Genomic DNA, 17366 nt, shown 5'->3' on the forward strand with positions numbered 1-17366 from the left:
TACAGATAATTTTATGGCATTGCTCTGATAATAATGTTCTCTTTGATATATCTTTGTTTACCATATTAAGACTCTCACGCACTTTGGATTTTAAAAATTCTCATCTTTAAAAGTGACCTAAAAACCACACAAAACTTCCTACTATTATTTTTAGGAAAAAGAAAAATCACTAGAGGTGTGAGGATCATAGGTTATCTCCCCACCCCCCGCTTACTTTGTTTTATCTAAATTTGAGAAATGAACTTGTCAAGGACATCTTATTCTCCAGATTTCTATGCTATTATCACTATTTAACACAGATTAAATTTTCCGTATCAGATTATATGCATCGGGGTCACGCTACTATTGTAAAAAATACCATTTTCTTTTGCAGAGTCACATACTAACTAGCCTTCACCATTCCTTATACTTAAAGAGAAACCACAAGTGCAAGGACATTCATGCTTTTTGAAGCTGAACTTCTAATCTAGCCAGGTAACTCACAACTCCTTCAGAGTTGCTTATGTGAAAACAAACCAGGAAGGGAACTAGGATTACGGCCCTGCAGCAGTCAGGAAATCTGTTCTGCATTCAAGCGCAGGGATAATACCAAAGGGTGTTCAAACTGATTACCAATTCCCCAATAATAATTATATCACAATAGGATAAATGATCTCATTCTGAAGCAAGCAATTTTACATACTCCGGAACTGTATGCTATCCTTCCGTATTTTGATGGGTATAATGCTGCTTAATTATCTGAGCTCCGCAAACAAAAGGAAAAAAATCCTGTTAGGAAAGGGAATCAAACATAATCTGTTTTTATTGTATATATAATAAAACCTCTAATCAACCAGTAATTTGGATCATAGCCAGAGCAATGCTTCCCATGATGCCACATACAGATTTCTCTTTTGAGATGCATGCAATTCACAAGGAAAACAACATTAAAAATAATCAATAAAAATGTGGTGGTCTTTTTCATATCAAATCTGACCACAGTTTTAATTCATTTGAAAGTATTCATTAATCTTAATAAATTCCCTAGGACTAACATAACAGATGTTTCCTTACTATCAAAGATTTATTTGTCAAAAAGGACAACTGGGAATAAGAAGTGCAACTCTTTCAGTGTTACATTTAAATGGATATTTTCATGGAAACGATAATACTAATAACAAAATGACTGAATACTAAAAGTTTGCCTTCTTTAACAAGCAGTTACAAGTTCAAAGTCTGCAAATGTATATTTACCTATACATACTATATGCAAGTAGTTTTTGTTTACAGATAAATGCTTATTTTTGTTTAAAATATTTTAACTCCTACACCTACCTTTTGACCTCCTGCAGATTCTGCACTGTGATGCTCTTTTAGTTTTTGTTCCTGTTCCATTATGTCTTTCAAATGTTCATTTACCTAGAGACAAAATAGTTTATTCAATGGTCTGTTCTAAGAAACAAGTCATAGAAATTGTAAGTTTTCAAAAGGTCTATAAATCACTACCACTGAGTTAACTGAAAAGATTAAACAAATATTTCAGACTATAGCCCTGAAGCGTAATCAGCAAACGCCAGTTTCAGATGCAGTCTGGGGTCACTAGTTGTTAGCTTTACGTTGTACAAACTAACCTGCCCCTTATTATGCTCTATCACATTTGATTAACAGTGTATCCTCGTTACTTGATTTGATTATACACTGAAGGTAGATCACTTCAAGCAAGATGTGTTCAAATACTAACAGAATACCTTGGTTTTAAATCATGATAAATTACACAATAAGATGACAACTCTTAAAGAGCCAAAAAGAGACCCTTGAGCAGCCGTCACAGCATCTCGACATGACAGTGACTGCTAAGACGTTGTATGTAATGTATATTACAGGATTTTATTTAGACTTCCCATTTATTGGGTTCACATAACATGTTTAACTTATTTCTGCAAACTTTGCTTTTTATTATCCGTACACAGCAGATGAAGGAACAGTCTGTATCAGACACAGTCTTGACATACCTACCTACATACATATCCTACCCACTCATCTCTAATCGAAACATATAGACTACAAAGAAAACCACAGCTTGCTTTTCCAGTACTCATACCTTGTTTATCCAGTACATGACAGCATCCTCAATGTCATAAGGTAGATCTGTAGCTTGGAAGAAGGATGAATACTGCCGAGTGCATGCAATCACTTTCTCAACGCTGACCATCTCTACAGTATATGCCATCATAAGAGTATCAATCATGGCCAAGTGAGCACTCTACAAAGAGAAGCAGCAATATCTAATTAGTTTGCAAATCAAAAGATCACTTGCTTACGTATCGTTTCTGAACATAGCCACATACATGCAAACACCAAAACTGTCAATGCTACAAGTTTTCTGCCTGGTTGTCAGTTTTTGAATGAAAGACAAATGAAGACAAACACACGTAACAGATATGAGAACGCAATACAAACGACAAGGACATTAATTTTAAAAATGCTTATTGCAAATTAAAATAACTTCTGTAACAAAATTAACACCAAAAATAAAGAACTGGAAATTGAAAGAATAAGCAATTTTAATGATTCAAATATTACATCACTTTTAACAGAGCTAAAGAGATCTTTTAAATTTCTCACCCTAGTGAAACCAAAAACCCCTGCCTGATCAATGTTATTTGTACTGGAAATAAAAGCCGAGACTGCCTGGTAAACAACCTTCATCATCATGAAAATGCTGCATTAATAAGTGGAAGTTTATCTATTTTTAAAGTCATAAGCCAGGAAGAAGACACAGTTATAGTAATCTTAAGTAAAAAACCAAAGATGATAGAAAATATTTATTTTTCTTCTAGTAAACTAATTATCTCATGCAGATGCAGCTATATATGCACAACTAGGTTGAAAATCAGCATATACTGATAAATAAAATATAGCTTCTGTTAAAAGAGAAGGTATATTTCTCCTGGTGTTGTTATGTATTGAAAGACAATGGCTATTTCATAGTTTGTAATAATTAAAAACACCACCACCCCCCAAACCAACAACAAAAAGAGGATGACAACCAGGATTTACATTAGATTTTTGTGACTGAATAAGAAAATGATGGCAGGTTGTAGAGGCAGTGCCTACAGCTAAACAGATTTGCTTCATGATAAGAAGAACAGCAACAGCTTTCTAAGTATTAAGCAACAATTCCCATGAACCAGAACAATTTCCAAAGACAGTATTTTTTAAAACATTGGCTTTAAACACAGCTCACGATGCAAACAAAGATCCCAAACACTTGTTAACACCATCATTTCAATTCTAGAAAAAATATTCATATAAACATCTCACAAGGTAGCTGTAACAGCCATGGCAACAGCAACGAATAACATGAGTCACACAGCAATACGCTATCTAATGATGATAGTTAAGGTAGTACATGCACATCATTTATTCCAGAATTCCCAGCAGGAAAAAGATGAACAGATCCAGACTTTGTGCTGCCCTTAGTGTTTGTATCACCGATGAAAGTGATGACGCTGGCCTCAAAAGCAGGCAGCAGCACATACCCATTTTTTTAATGCAGTTAAGCTGCTTTGTTTGACAAAAAAAGGCAAACTATACTTACTTTATCTACTAATTAAAGACATTCACAAAACTGTTCCTGACAGCCAGCCTTCCTGGGATGAGCTTATTCTCCTTGGACCCTGGATGTGACCTGAGAGCCCCTGTCTGCCACACACTCCATCCATGCTCCTAGCACAAGTAGTGCAGCTAGGCTAGGAACCAGCGCCTCTTCACTCCTGTCACCATTGATTGATTTATTCAGAATAAACTCTTTTCACCATATTCATCTGCCTTATGAATTTATTTACAGACCTTTAGTGGACAACTACTGATACAAGCTCTTAGATGCGAATGAAGGAAAGAGTTGGGGAGCTGAATTCTTGTCACCCAAGTATTTAAGAAGGAAAAGACAGAGAGCATTGCCCATGACCAGCCTCCTGAGCAACCTGCACTCCTGTGTGAAATACGGCAATTCTGTACATAGATACAAAAGAGTCACTCCTTTGTTGGCCCAGCAATGCTGTGCAGAGAAGGAGTTCAGATAGAGTATCACTAACTACTAGTAAAGTCCCAAAACCTTATGAGGGATTGCAGAGCCTGGGTCAGCCATACAAATCCATGCAGTTCTGCAGGAGTTTCCAGCTCAGACTGCAGAAGGGTAATTTAGCAAGTGCAAAACAGGAAGGAAGAAGGGAAGACTTGGATCGTCTCTGACATCCAGAGGTCATTGCTCTAATGGTCTTTCCTTGCTATATCTTTGTTGCCCAGTCTGAACAGCCCCTGGTTTAAAACCTCGTGCCATTTCCAGAACCTCCCCAGAAAATGAAATGGAGATATTAAAATAGCAAGAAAATGCTGGATTTGCTTTTTAAGAGGAGGTAGTGCACAAAACGTGTTTTCCAGCCAGATGTAAGAGCAGCCTCGTACAGAGTGCTACTGCTAGAGGTGTGCTAAGAGTCATCTGTGCTGATCCAGAACCGCTCGGACTGCCTGCTGCACAAGAAGATTGTTTTCATCCCCTGCTTGCGGGGTGGACACAGCCTTCCAGTTGAGGTCTGACAACCGAGGAAGCTCCAAGCAGGTTTGGAGGCAGGGGCTTCTTCCCCAGCTGTTGATCCACAACTAGTTCACTGGCTACTGTGCCTGTGCTCTGAGACCAGCCTGCAAGAAAAGCAATCTCTGGCAACTTTCCCAGAGAGAATTTAGTAGCCTTCACCTCCCGTATGCTGGATCATCAGTTTCTCTGGAAAACTTGATCGTGCCTATGAAGTGGATTACCAATGGAGAGAGAAAGCCACCGAAGTGTTGCTAGAACTGCCAATACGCTCAATACGTTATAAATACATTAAGAAAATTAAATTATTTACAACTAGCTAGCTGAGTCACATTTTCAATGTTTCTAGCAAATTATTAATGAACTGCAAACTACTTAAGCAAACAGAGGGAACAATGAAAGGGATGACCTTAGATAATACTCTGTACTATCAAAACCAAGTGTAATAAACTTTTACCCATGCTGACTGGATCCATGTCACCACTCTATTTTAGATAAGCTATCAAATCACAAGCATCTTCAGAGTCTCAAAAGTGACTCCAAATTATTTTCTTTATAATCCAGGCAGGACGCTCAAAAGGAGCTTTTTTTAAAAATAGTAAATAATAAAAAGAAGAATTTGAGTCAACTTGCATCTATTAACCTGAGAAACAAACTACAAAATTGCTATTTTTCCCAGTTAGCAAAAATCAAACTTTATTTTATAAATAATTTCTTTACTAATAAAAATACTTAAAACTATTAACATCTATGGATTTTTCCCCCAGAAAATTGCAAGCAACCCAGTAAGCACATAAGATAATTTATACCTAAAATAGTTTTTTGGTGGTGGGTTTTTTTTGTGTGTGTTTTTTTTTTTTTTTTTTTTTTTTTTTTTTTTAAAAGGAGGTACAGAAAGAAAGAGAAAACTATGTCATTCCACATACAGCTCTACTGGTTTTCTTCCACTCATTCTGGAAAGAGTCAGACAAGCTGCATTCTTTTACATCTTTTAATTCACTATGCTCAACAAGAAAGACTAAATTAAAAACCGCACTACAAAAATAGTATCCTGCTGTTCCAAATACAGGGTTTATCAGCGTAACTGCTGAAGTTCTCTAAAAAACCAATTTTTAAGAAGTTCTACTGATAGTAAATAAAGTTCCATTTTTTGTACATCTCTCGCTGAACAGCATATTTTAGGTACAGCTAAAAAAGCAAGAGGGAGAGGTCACTTTTACTAGTCGGATCCACAATTATGACTGAATTATGACACAAGGAAGCAACCTTTCATATCTGAGGGGAAAATTCTGAGCTGGGCAGAAACTAGGATCAGCTGCTCAGCAATGTCTTCTTTCTCTGGCCCAGCCTGTAATACAGTGCCTGAAGGAACTCCCCACCAGGAGCTGCTGCTGACTGGTACCAAGACGGTACTCTAAATGCTGCTATTCCCTCCAAGATGTCAGCATTCTGACACGCAGCATAAAAAAATCCCAGGCAGCATTTCGTGCTGTCACATACCTCCCACATCCAGAACTGCAGCAAGGTATATTTGAATAAGGACGCATGATTTCAAAAAAAAATCATTTTTTAGAGAAATAATAATAAAAAAATCAGTAACATGTTAAATTACAGAGTAGAATACAAAACCATTAGAGAAATATATTAAAAAAAAATCAAGATCAACATAGCAGCAGTGAACAACACAGCAAATAATACACTGTTTTATCACAAAACTTATGCAGAGATTTGGTTTAAGCCAATTAAAAAAAGATCTTTTCATTCTTTGCATTGTACTACAATGGGGCAAAGTACTAAAGTCTTACATGGCACACTGCAAAATATTAAAAAAAATAAAAAAATAGAAAATAAAATACCTCTAAGAATCCAGCATTTTGTAAGACACAAACATGTTTTTGTCTTTCCCAGCTACACCCTGCACAGAATGCAGGAGTTTTAACTTTACAAGAGTTTTTAATCTTTACAATCTCGTGTAATTACTAGTTAGTTTCTGCCCTGTAATGTAGGTTCCACAGCTTTAGTTTCTACTGCTGAATAGTTCAGTAAGAAGCTTACTGAACTGTAGAAGAAAAATTATTCTGAGCCTGACTGCTAATGCTTTCTCTGTCTGCTTAATCTTTGATTATGGAGCTTGTTCCACCTCCCTTGAAGAACTGCAAACAACTTCATTAAAAAGTGTACTAAGCAAAAGGTGTATATGATACTGTACAAACAGATGCTTATGGATAAATACTGCATATTATAGACAGCTCCTATATTATTACCTACTACTAAGGGTATTTCTCATATTCCATTAAACGATATTCAAGTCAGGAGTTCTCTTTTGACCTGCCCCTTTAGGAAAACCACAGACAAAACCTTTTCCCACTATGGTGCTTGAAGAAAGGGGCAGAAAGAAAACAGAGGATATAATTGTTATCCTCACGCTACAATAAATAAATAACTAAATAAATAGACTCTTTCCTTGAGTATTTTATTGAAAGAGAGAGTCCCCTAATCTCACTATGCTGTGCAGAAGAGATTTTATCTTTGACAAAATATGTTTTTTGTAAACAGGAATATGTATTTCTGTTCTTATTGAACTTGGTCATATTTAAAAAAAGTCTTCACACTATAGTTCTCACTTGCACAATAAACATATATTTCTAGCTAAATTCCCTAAAGATTTTGCCTACACTGGATCAGGCACTTGAGCAAAGAACAGAAGAGATCAGCTCTCTACAACTAGTTGGGAGAACATTTATATCACCTTTTTATCAATAGTTATGGATGTAACCAACTGTTTCTACCTGCTGAAAACAGAGGTTTCGGATCCAGATACTTCTCACAATACAGTAAAAACCAGTAACTTGAGCCAGTTACTTCAGTTAACAGTAAAGTACAGATTAAATTCTGTGGGCTTGATGAAAATTACTCTGAAGATATTACATACAAGTAAGCACTAAGATTACAAGTATGTTGAATGTTTGGTGTATTCCTAAAAATAATTGATCTGTTAATGCTAAATGTAAGTAACATTTCTTAAATTAAAACTGAAATTCCCATTAATGTTCTGCCAGTATATACTAGTTCTTAAATTAATGTTACATTTCCTTCTATGATTATTACCACAGATTGTTATCAAGACAGTGCAAAGAAAACTAGAAAGAAACAAGCAAGAAAGAGAATACAATAACTAAGACAGAGATCATCCCCACAAAAAGAATCACTGAATTTATAACTGCTAGAAGGTATTGATCATATGGAATAACCATTATAGGACACGTACTTAAGGAGAAAAGACAGGTAAAAACAGAGTTGTTGATATGCAGAGTAAAAGAAAGACAGAACAGCGGGCGAGTAAGGGATTAAACAACCACAGTGAAAACATGTGCCAAGAGCACTGTGAGGGTCTCCTTCCGTACCACACTAACCCCTGGCTCTGAATCCGGCTTTCTCGCAGATTCTGTGAACAATGCAGTTTGAGGAGGCTGAGCAGCTTTAGCCCCCCAGACACCCTTTCCCAAAGACCCTCCCCTCGATAATCCGAGTCTCAAATGAAGCTGCTAGCGTAATGAGATACCACCTAAATTCCAAGTCTCGACTAAGAGTGGAAAATTGCAGAATTCCAGCTCAGGGAAAGCATAGGCCAAGGCTTGATACTGCAGTAGGTGAGGAAGGGATTGATGAGCGGAGCCAATAGGTGATAACTCTATTACAAACTTCAAAGCTATTGCTTCATTTCACCACCATTCGTAGAGTAAAATGAAGACAATTCTGATACTACAAAGGAAACAACAGTTTTAAAAGATGTTGATCAACAAAATGGAGCAGTCTGAAGTAGTCAGTTCTGCCCCGTTTGGTGATTTTTTGGCCCCAATTCTTCTCCGGCCTCACACAGTACTTATGGCTACCACAATTCTAAAACAACCCCAGTTGTCTAGTTATTCTTGTGCTGCAATGGAATGATCATGTCGAATTACCTCCTCACCGCATTTTCCTGAAGAACAAGCGCTTGACTCTGATAAGATGCTTGTTCAGCAAGAACGGGCATTACTGAGTCATGCTAAACACATCGTAGCAGGTTCTGCAAGGTAGAGGGAATGTTTTTTAATTTCAATATTTATTATAACCTTCTGTATTTGGTTAACTATTTAAATTTAGTAATCAATTATATAAATATATATAAACCATCATTATTTGACTGACTATACACATCTGACATGGGAAATGTAATTAATTTCTAACAAAATGATTTGTTAAGTACAGATACTTGCTGAGTTAAGCATTTTGATAGCACTTATAAGTTCTTCTACCTAAGGTTTCCTCATTATGCTTGTTAGGGAATTTCATAATTTGATCTATTAACTCAATCCTAACTACTTAACAGAGATTCCCAGATTCTTTCTGAATCTGGGAATCGTAACTAAGTGCGACCTTGCCCCACTCCAGGTCACAGTGAAACAAAATACCTGCATGACATGCACTGGAGTCAAGAACCAGCAAATGCTGCTCATCGCATTATTTTTATTTTTGTCATATTTTATAGTTTCACACTACCTACTTTGATTTTTTTTTTTTTTTAAATATACTTAACAATTACTCCAGAAGTTGCCTGTATCCTATTTACTGGAAGGATCAAGTGCCTAATGGTAAAAACCACAAAGGCACTTCAGTGCCTTTATGCCAAATACCCCATGTTTCAAAAATAAAATGTTTGTGGTTGGATAGGTTGAACTAAACCGAGAAATTAATGTAGGATAACTGATAACAAGATAGTTATACACATTTAGACGAATAAATAGCACCAACCTCAAACTTCCCAGAGCATTTTGTTTTTGCAGATAATTAAGGATTTTCCTAGATCACACTGTCAAATCCTGTCCAGATAAACCAGAAACAAAAATCCCTTACAAAAAATTATATTCTGTTGCGTATGTGCACCGTCTCCTTGCTCTTATGCTCTGGACATTTAAACCAAGAACAAGCAGTAATTATATAAAATACCATCTTAATTTCTTCTGTCACAACAATCTCCACCAATCTTTGAAGAATACAGGAGGGGGAAAAAGAGAAACAGGGCTTCGGTTATAAACCAACTATACCCATATATAAATAAAAAGTAGTTCCTTCTTCCTGACTCACTCATACTTGCATAGTAATGACATTAAAAGCAGTGGTTTAACTTCTCTGGCAGCTCAGCTAAAACACCTCCAGAGGCAGTTATCACCAGGAAGTATCCAAGCCTGTTCATCTCGGAACATCTGCTGAAGGAACACAGCCTTAGGAGTGCTGGAGAACTACCACTTCCTCATGGAGATACAGGAGCAGTGACAAGACAAGCTGGGTTGCTACAGAATTTGGGATGAAGAGTTCAGGTTTGGGTGATGTGCCATAAGTACACAAGAGAGGAAGTTAGAAAGGGAAAGAGAGAAAAGAGGCTGAGGTCCCAAAATAAAAATATATGTAGGGCTGGGGTACTAATTCGTGGAGATGAGAGTGGAGGAGGAGAGAGAGGCATGTCTTCTCCAGTGCATGACTTAGCCTGGCACTGCGCCACAACGTGCTACAAGGCCCACTGACAAAGCCACTCAGAGCCGCTGCTCAGTACGTTATCAGAGCAGACTAGTTTTGGAACTTTGCAACACAGACTTCTAGTTCATCCATTTCACAGTTAAATGTTGATAGCCACTTCTGAATGGCAGCTTTTGTTGCTCAGGTAACTGATATAACATGCTTTCTGACTAACCAGCATTTCTGTTTTGCCTTTTTCTTAATACGAAACTAGTTAGTTACTTTCACGCTGTATCTCACAATCCTTATAAGGTTTAAAGCACCGAATGAATGTAAAAGACCCACCTGGTAGAAGTCATGCCATCAACTTGATATTACAACAATAATTTATTAAGATTTTGCCTAAAGTAATACAAAGGATGAAATTTCACATCGTTCTCAACATTTAACACATCTCCTTCTACTGCCCAGCGGCCTTGGTTTCTGATGAACTAAGTTCTAATAATGAGCTCTTCTGCACATAGTACTAATGAGAGTGAGAGAAAAACGATGCTTTAATTATAGGGATGAGTAGTGCAATATACTGGTTTGTTCAATTACTATGTTTGACACAACGGAGATTGGAAGGTTGATTACTCATTGCAATTTAGGATGAGTCTCAGTTTGAGATAGAACATAAGAAGTTTCTCATTTTCTACAGTTTGCTGGAGAGGAACTCAAATAATATCTGAAAGAACAAATTTAGAAACCTAGAAAAACTTAGACCAACCCCCTTCCCAAAGCAGGTCCAACTTGCTCAGGTTTCTCAAGGACTTTTCCAGTCAAATTTTTAATATCAACAAGGATGGAGAATCTACAACCGCTTTGGGCAACCACCTAACCTCTTCCATCACGTTAGAGTTAGCTGGTATCCTTCTCAGTACAAAATCCCAGCCTTATGGTAAATATATGGCTAAACTAAAATGTAGAGAAAGACTCTCTAGCTCTCATTTGCTTCAAATACTGAGCTCTCAATACCACTATATTTGTATAATTTTTTTTTTTTTTAAATAAAGGTAAACACGGAACACTGCTTTCCTACAAGAGGGAAGATGAAGTTAGCTGTGGTTCCCTCATTTCTCAAACCAAAAAAGGATCAAATTAGGGCCAAATTATCAATGGAAATCTCCAACTAAATTCCAGAATTATTGTTTAAAAACCTGCAACTTACCCAAAGCCCAGCTGAACACTGCAAGTTGCCATGCTGCTCTGTTACAATATAAATCCAGAATATCTTCAATAAAAGTGTAAAAAGATGCAGACTTCAATCCAGCATAATCCAGCCTACCACATAAAACCTAAGTTGTTACAAGACGGTGTGAGGATGCTATCTTTCAAAAAGGGGAAAAAAGCGTGAATTTTTGCATGAAGAGCCAATATAAAACGTTCCTATATTTTTATCTAAACAGGCTCCTCATGATTTTCCTTCTGCTTTTCTATGTATACCCTTACATGCCATTTTTTTAATGTGTCATTTACTAACATCATGGTGAGATGGCTGCATCTGCACAGTTCTGGGACTGGCCTTCCAGGGTAAGATTTTAACTTCTACATTCTACCCAGTTTCCTCAGGAAATGTGCCTCCCAGCTGCAACTTATGTGAGACTCTTGCCAAAATACAATACTGGAAATACAGACTTAAATTACTCAGGGAAGACATTTTAAGAACAACTTTTAATTATAAACAAGAGATTTGGGTTTTTGTTGCAAAACTCATCTTCGTTTTTGAGAGGTGACTGTCCTTCTTGGTCTAAATTCGTATTTTTATTGTATGTTGGGGAAACGTGTATCTTTTAGCATCTTAGATAAAACAAAAAAATTTAGTGTTGAAGCTAACGCCTCTGATGTGTAAGCATCCAAGACCTAAGGACAACTTCATTCTGTCACATGTCAAATATCACCATATTTTTATAAAGCTGCTGCTCAAGAACCTATGAAATGTTTCTGTGATTTTTGTTAAACTGCTGATGTACAAAAATCTATTTTTAGGACAGAAACATGAGAATCTCTCTTAGGCCTAGCTTTCTTTTTTGATCTAGGAAACTATTGGCTAAAGAAATCAAAACATTATGTCTGGTCATTTCAAAACGCTATCTTCAAAAAGAGGAAAACTAGCTTCAATTTTTGTATGAAAACATAATATGAAATCTTCCTGCATTTGCATATGAACAGGCTCCCGATAATCTCCTTGCTGTTTCTTTACTCACCACAAAAAGGGGAGAGAAATAAGGTCATCACACTCATTACTGTAATGGCAATTACATTAAGAATAGGAGTTATTTGACCTTTTCCTCAAAGGTTTATAGGAATATCGCATTTACAGACCATAACACAGCACAGTGAGACATGAGAAAGAAACTGACCTCATCAAACATTTTCTTCTAAAATAACAGGCAAGGTCAAAAGAAATTTCCCAGTCTCCTACTTAAACGAACAGCATTAAAGACATTAAAACAGACACACAAAATTATACTAATCACAAGAAACCTGTTTCTCTATGGGTGTTAATGTAGTAAAATCTTGTAAGTGCCAAGCTGCAGACTAAGAGCATTACTAAATCAGACAGCTGACCAATATTTTTCCATCTACTTATTAAAGGATTGCGACAGGCCAGCCACAACAGTGGCTGCTGAACAAGGACATAGTCCACAGTGATGTTATAGCAGAAGTGGGAAAGGCACATTATAGTTGTTTTGATAAATATATTCAAAAGCCTTTCCACTTGTTTGGTTAATCTGGACTAAACACCAAGCTTCAAGACAGATCTTGAACCTCTAAAGTAAAGTAGGGCTTCTTCAGAGAAAGACTTATACATACACACACAGAGGCATAGAACAATCATTTTACTGTAAAATTTATGATCTGCTTTTTCATCTTCCCAACTAACTCTGCACTCAGGTATATAATTTATACTTAAGAAATAGCAATCTGCGTGCCTTCACAGAGATCCTGCTGTACCAATAATCCTTTTTAATAGATTACTTGCACTCAGGGAGGTCCCCTTCATCCACTGCTGGAGATTTTTGCAGGACATCTAGCTGTAGTCCCCATCACTATAAGCTTCTGCTAAGCATAGGGCCATACAGGCTATGTCTGCATCAGGAACTGCTGCGGATCAACAGGAGCAGATCGGTAGACAGAAAAGGGTTGTGCTGAGGATGGGATACCTACAATACAGACTGCTGTTGTCAACCATCACTCCACTTTGAAAATAATCTGGAATTTAAGCAGCGTACTAGTAAGGCAATGGATTGCCTTTCTATCAGCTTTTCACAAAAATGGGAAGGTCAATGAAATAGTAACTACAGCTTTTCTTAAAAGTTACTTTGGTAAAGGCATGAAAAATAGTTATAGATATATCACCTTCAGTAAGTACATTTTCTTTCCAAGAAAACTTTCTTTTTAAAAATGAAAAGAGTAATTAGCTTGTGGCCTACACGTAGAAAAGACAAGAATGTTCTTTTCCAAAAAATTAAGATAGAACGGGAGACCGTTGCGGACTAGAGACTACTTCTCAGTTAACTGGCAACCAAGGTAAAATGATGCCCGTTCTCATCCTTCACAAGTATCTGTTTGTAAACCAATACTTTTTATGGCATGAAAATGAATTGGAAAAGTCTCTCCCCTCCACCTCCCTTTGGTAATGAAATAACTGCCAGTTCATAAGTCTATTTAAAGATTAAAACAATAAAGCACACGATCATGTTCTCATTCCTCATGCCTTTTTGGTTCATAATGTTATTCCAGGAGGTGTTGCATTATTAGTAGCTCTCAAAACAGTAAATTTAGTTGCAGCAATAACCTATTCACATTGTAGTAAACAACTATTTTCTTTGGCAAAACATCACTCCTCCTTTTCTCCCCAACTAAGGCAAGCTGAGTAAGAGGGCAAGGGTGATAAATGAAACAAAACAGAGAAAACAGCTGAACAGAAAAACACAGTACAGAAACATGAAAAATGGCAACTCCTGTTCTTTCATTTTCAAAATAACACATTTCAATGACTTAAGATGGCGATTACTAGCATGTAAGTAAGTATTTGCTGTGCTTCCAAGAACAGCAGTAAATACCAATAGTATTATTTGAAACCTCTGCTACAAGCACAAGGTATGTCAGCACATGCTGTCCAGAAACCACACAAGCCCTTCGCATAATGATGAAATCTTTGCTTCGGCAAAAGGAATGATCCCCATACATGAACCTCAACTATTAAATCACATTGTTAACTGGGAAGAGGAGGGGAGACAAAGGGAGGGAAGGAACAGGAAAGTATTTTATAGCTGTCCTTAAATGATGGATTCAGAGACCAACAGCCATAAACGTTAAGTCCCAACAGCAGTGCCACATACTGCCATGGAAGGATCCGCGCAGGCCCCGTGCAAACGACAGGTAGGGGGGTAGCGTGTTTAAAAGCATGAGACTCCTGGCAAGAGTCAGGCAGTTCGATTGATTAGCTACACTGTTTTGTCAGTCAAAAGGGTACAACCACAGAACAAAAAACTTTGCTAGGCAGTTTGGGTGTTGAACATTTGGAAGAACTGAAAACAGCTTTCTTCGCAAGAGTTGCGAGAATAAGGTGGTGTGAATAGTAAGGGCTGCAGAGGAATGACATCAAGCCAGGCCAAAATCTCTAGAGAGGTACTGCTGCAAGAACTTCATTGATGGTATTTTTGATTGGACTAAATAAAGCAAAGAGAAGTAGAAATTTTTGTTTCCTGTTTTTTTTTTTTTATTTCTGAATGCCTGACTTTGCTCTGTGTTTTAAGTCTGTCTGTGGTTGGTTGGATTTTTTTTCCACACCTCCTTCTCATTACAATTATAAATTGACTGACATCTGTTCTTTCTTTTCAAGCATCCAAACTCTGTAATCCCATAATCCTTAAATGGGAAAGGACAAGTATTGAGAAACTTGTCTGAACTACATGTGAGACACATTACTGGACATTTTAGCAACCAATTTAAAATCACTGGCTTCAAGTATGTTATATCAGAATTGGAGGCAGCATCTGTAACTTACGTTACCTAAATACCCAAGGGAAAATTTTATCAAACCTAAAAAGTTGTCTGTCTGCATAGGCAGGTCAATCTGTAGTATTTCAAAAAGCAAAAATCAATATTGTGATAGTACAAGATGGAATAGACACTATTAGAACAGCTGGTATATAATTCTCACTAATGAAGAAGTATCACAGCACATTTATTGGTCACAGGTAACAGGCGATATACATTACAGTGTCTGCCTGATCACACAAAACATGATAAATCCAAATCAGTAAGCAATTTCGCCAAAGAAAATTCTTACAGTACACATTATAGATATGAAAGACTGGACAGAAGAACTTAATCTGTATTAAAAATTTAAACTTTTCAATATTTTAAAATGTACTTTAAAAAATAGTTTAGATTATTAAGCAAACCCCAAATTATGTTAATTACTCTGCCATATAGGAGGTATAACAGTAAGTTGAACTGTTGTTGCTCAGTTGGTTTCTCATTTCCTAATATTTTACTCTATTATAAACAACAATGAGGATTTTTATTTGCTTATTTCCTCTACTTTTCCATAGCTGGCAAAACTGATTCGTCTTACAGCCATTAAGTAATACAAACCCACTCCCCAAATATCATACACTTGCATGCCAAGTGATATAGATTTTGATGCTAATCAGTCCTTTGGTGCATTTGTCATTTGCAGCATTTTCACAGTAATCAAGATTACAGGAAACATCACAAGAAAGTGTTAAAATTACCCAGATTTTTTTTTAAGTTGCTATTAAATATTCATTCCAAGAAGAACAAGAAGACAGATGATGTTACTCTCCAGAATACTTTGATTTATTTTTTCACCTCATCTCTTCGCTGCTCCAGATTATAAAGGTTACTCATTATAATTGCTTCTTTACTGCCATTCTCTTAGATAATTTCCACTTGAATTGTAACGTTTTGCAGTATTATCAGCCATACATTCTATGTTATGGGAAACGTGACTACGAAGTGAACTATCATGTATAGCTACCTCTTGGGCACAGGATTTTTCCCTACCATTCTTAACAGTAGATACTGTTAAGAATGCATTTCCAAAAGAACTTCTGTTATCTTTCCACTCTTTACATCCAGGCATAATCAACACCTGCCGAAACATTCAAACAGTAGATTTTAATAAATTTAACCTGCATTAAAACTAAACACACCATTTGTAATGATTTTTCAAATCATTCCTAACGTGGACATACAGCTCACTGTATTCATCCTCAAACACAGAAGAGTTGCTATTTTGAGACATATTACTTAAGAACTGTGATAAAAAGTCTTTTCCAAGTTATATGTTGGATACATATGCACACATACCAAGCAAGGCAAAGAGGTGCTATAGAGCCCCGAGACACAAACACAGGCTAGACGAATGCCAAGCCTACAAGAGAATGTACACATGGTTTCTTCCCGAACAGAGGACCCTGTGATATTTTAGCTTCCAGTAAGTAACGTGTACCTAGTGTATAAAATGCAGCTACAGCGCATATATTAAATTTAAAGCATTATTTTATTATCCCACAACAGATGAAAAGTACAGGTATAGAAGTGAGGGATCTCAGATGACTGAAGAACTATTTCGCGAGCTTATAATTATCGATGGAGATCAATCACACATGCACCTGTAATCATCACTTTAAATAAAGTAAGTTTCATTTCATAAAGACAATTTCAAATATTCATATTTCTGCAAAGAAAAATGACAAAAAGATGAGAACAATTAAGATAAACTGATAGGAACATTCATATTAGTACACATGCTTTCTACTGTGTCTGGCACTCTTCCCGTTCATTCTCTTTGCACTTGGGTGCAAAATAAATACTGACCATCAAAAAGCAAATGGTTTAACAGTTGCCATATAGTTCAGATGCTTCAAAATGAAGTATCAAATCCAAATCACTTTATTCTGATCGTGCCTTTTGCAGATGGGAAAGTAGCTGTTTAATGCAAGTTACTCATACTGAAAAAAACAGACAAAACAATCAGTTTTGTGCTTCCAATGAACAAGCAGAGAGAGGTTCAACCAGAGCAGCTACTACGGACAAGAGGAACATTAACATCTCCCGCTCCTTTCTTCTCTGTGCACCACAGCCTGCAACCTCCTTGTACCATCCCAGGATGTGCAGTCACACAACGGGAAACGCGCTTCCAGCCCCATCCTTCACCCGGGCCCGAGAGCAGCAAATCAGGCCGTATGCCGGGACGCTACAGCCGCAGCAGGAAGCACTT

The 17366-nt window shown here is 36.8% G+C and overlaps 1 protein-coding gene across 4 annotated transcripts in view; it reads right to left on the reverse strand.

The window, feature by feature from the left end:
• The window catches only part of CAMSAP2 (calmodulin regulated spectrin associated protein family member 2), a 92878-nt gene that overhangs the window by 43828 nt on the left and 31684 nt on the right, over positions 1–17366 (reverse strand). For all 4 annotated transcript variants that reach the window (XM_076337964.1, XM_076337963.1, XM_076337962.1 and 1 more), the window contains exons 3-4: positions 2081–2242; positions 1315–1398 (exon numbers count right to left, since the gene is read on the reverse strand). In XM_076337964.1, coding sequence (XP_076194079.1) covers positions 1315–1398; positions 2081–2242 — 246 coding nt within the window. The remainder of the gene's footprint in view (positions 1–1314; positions 1399–2080; positions 2243–17366) is intronic.

This window comes from Aptenodytes patagonicus, chromosome 5, assembly GCF_965638725.1.
Source record: "Aptenodytes patagonicus chromosome 5, bAptPat1.pri.cur, whole genome shotgun sequence".
NCBI lineage: Eukaryota > Metazoa > Chordata > Aves > Sphenisciformes > Spheniscidae > Aptenodytes > Aptenodytes patagonicus.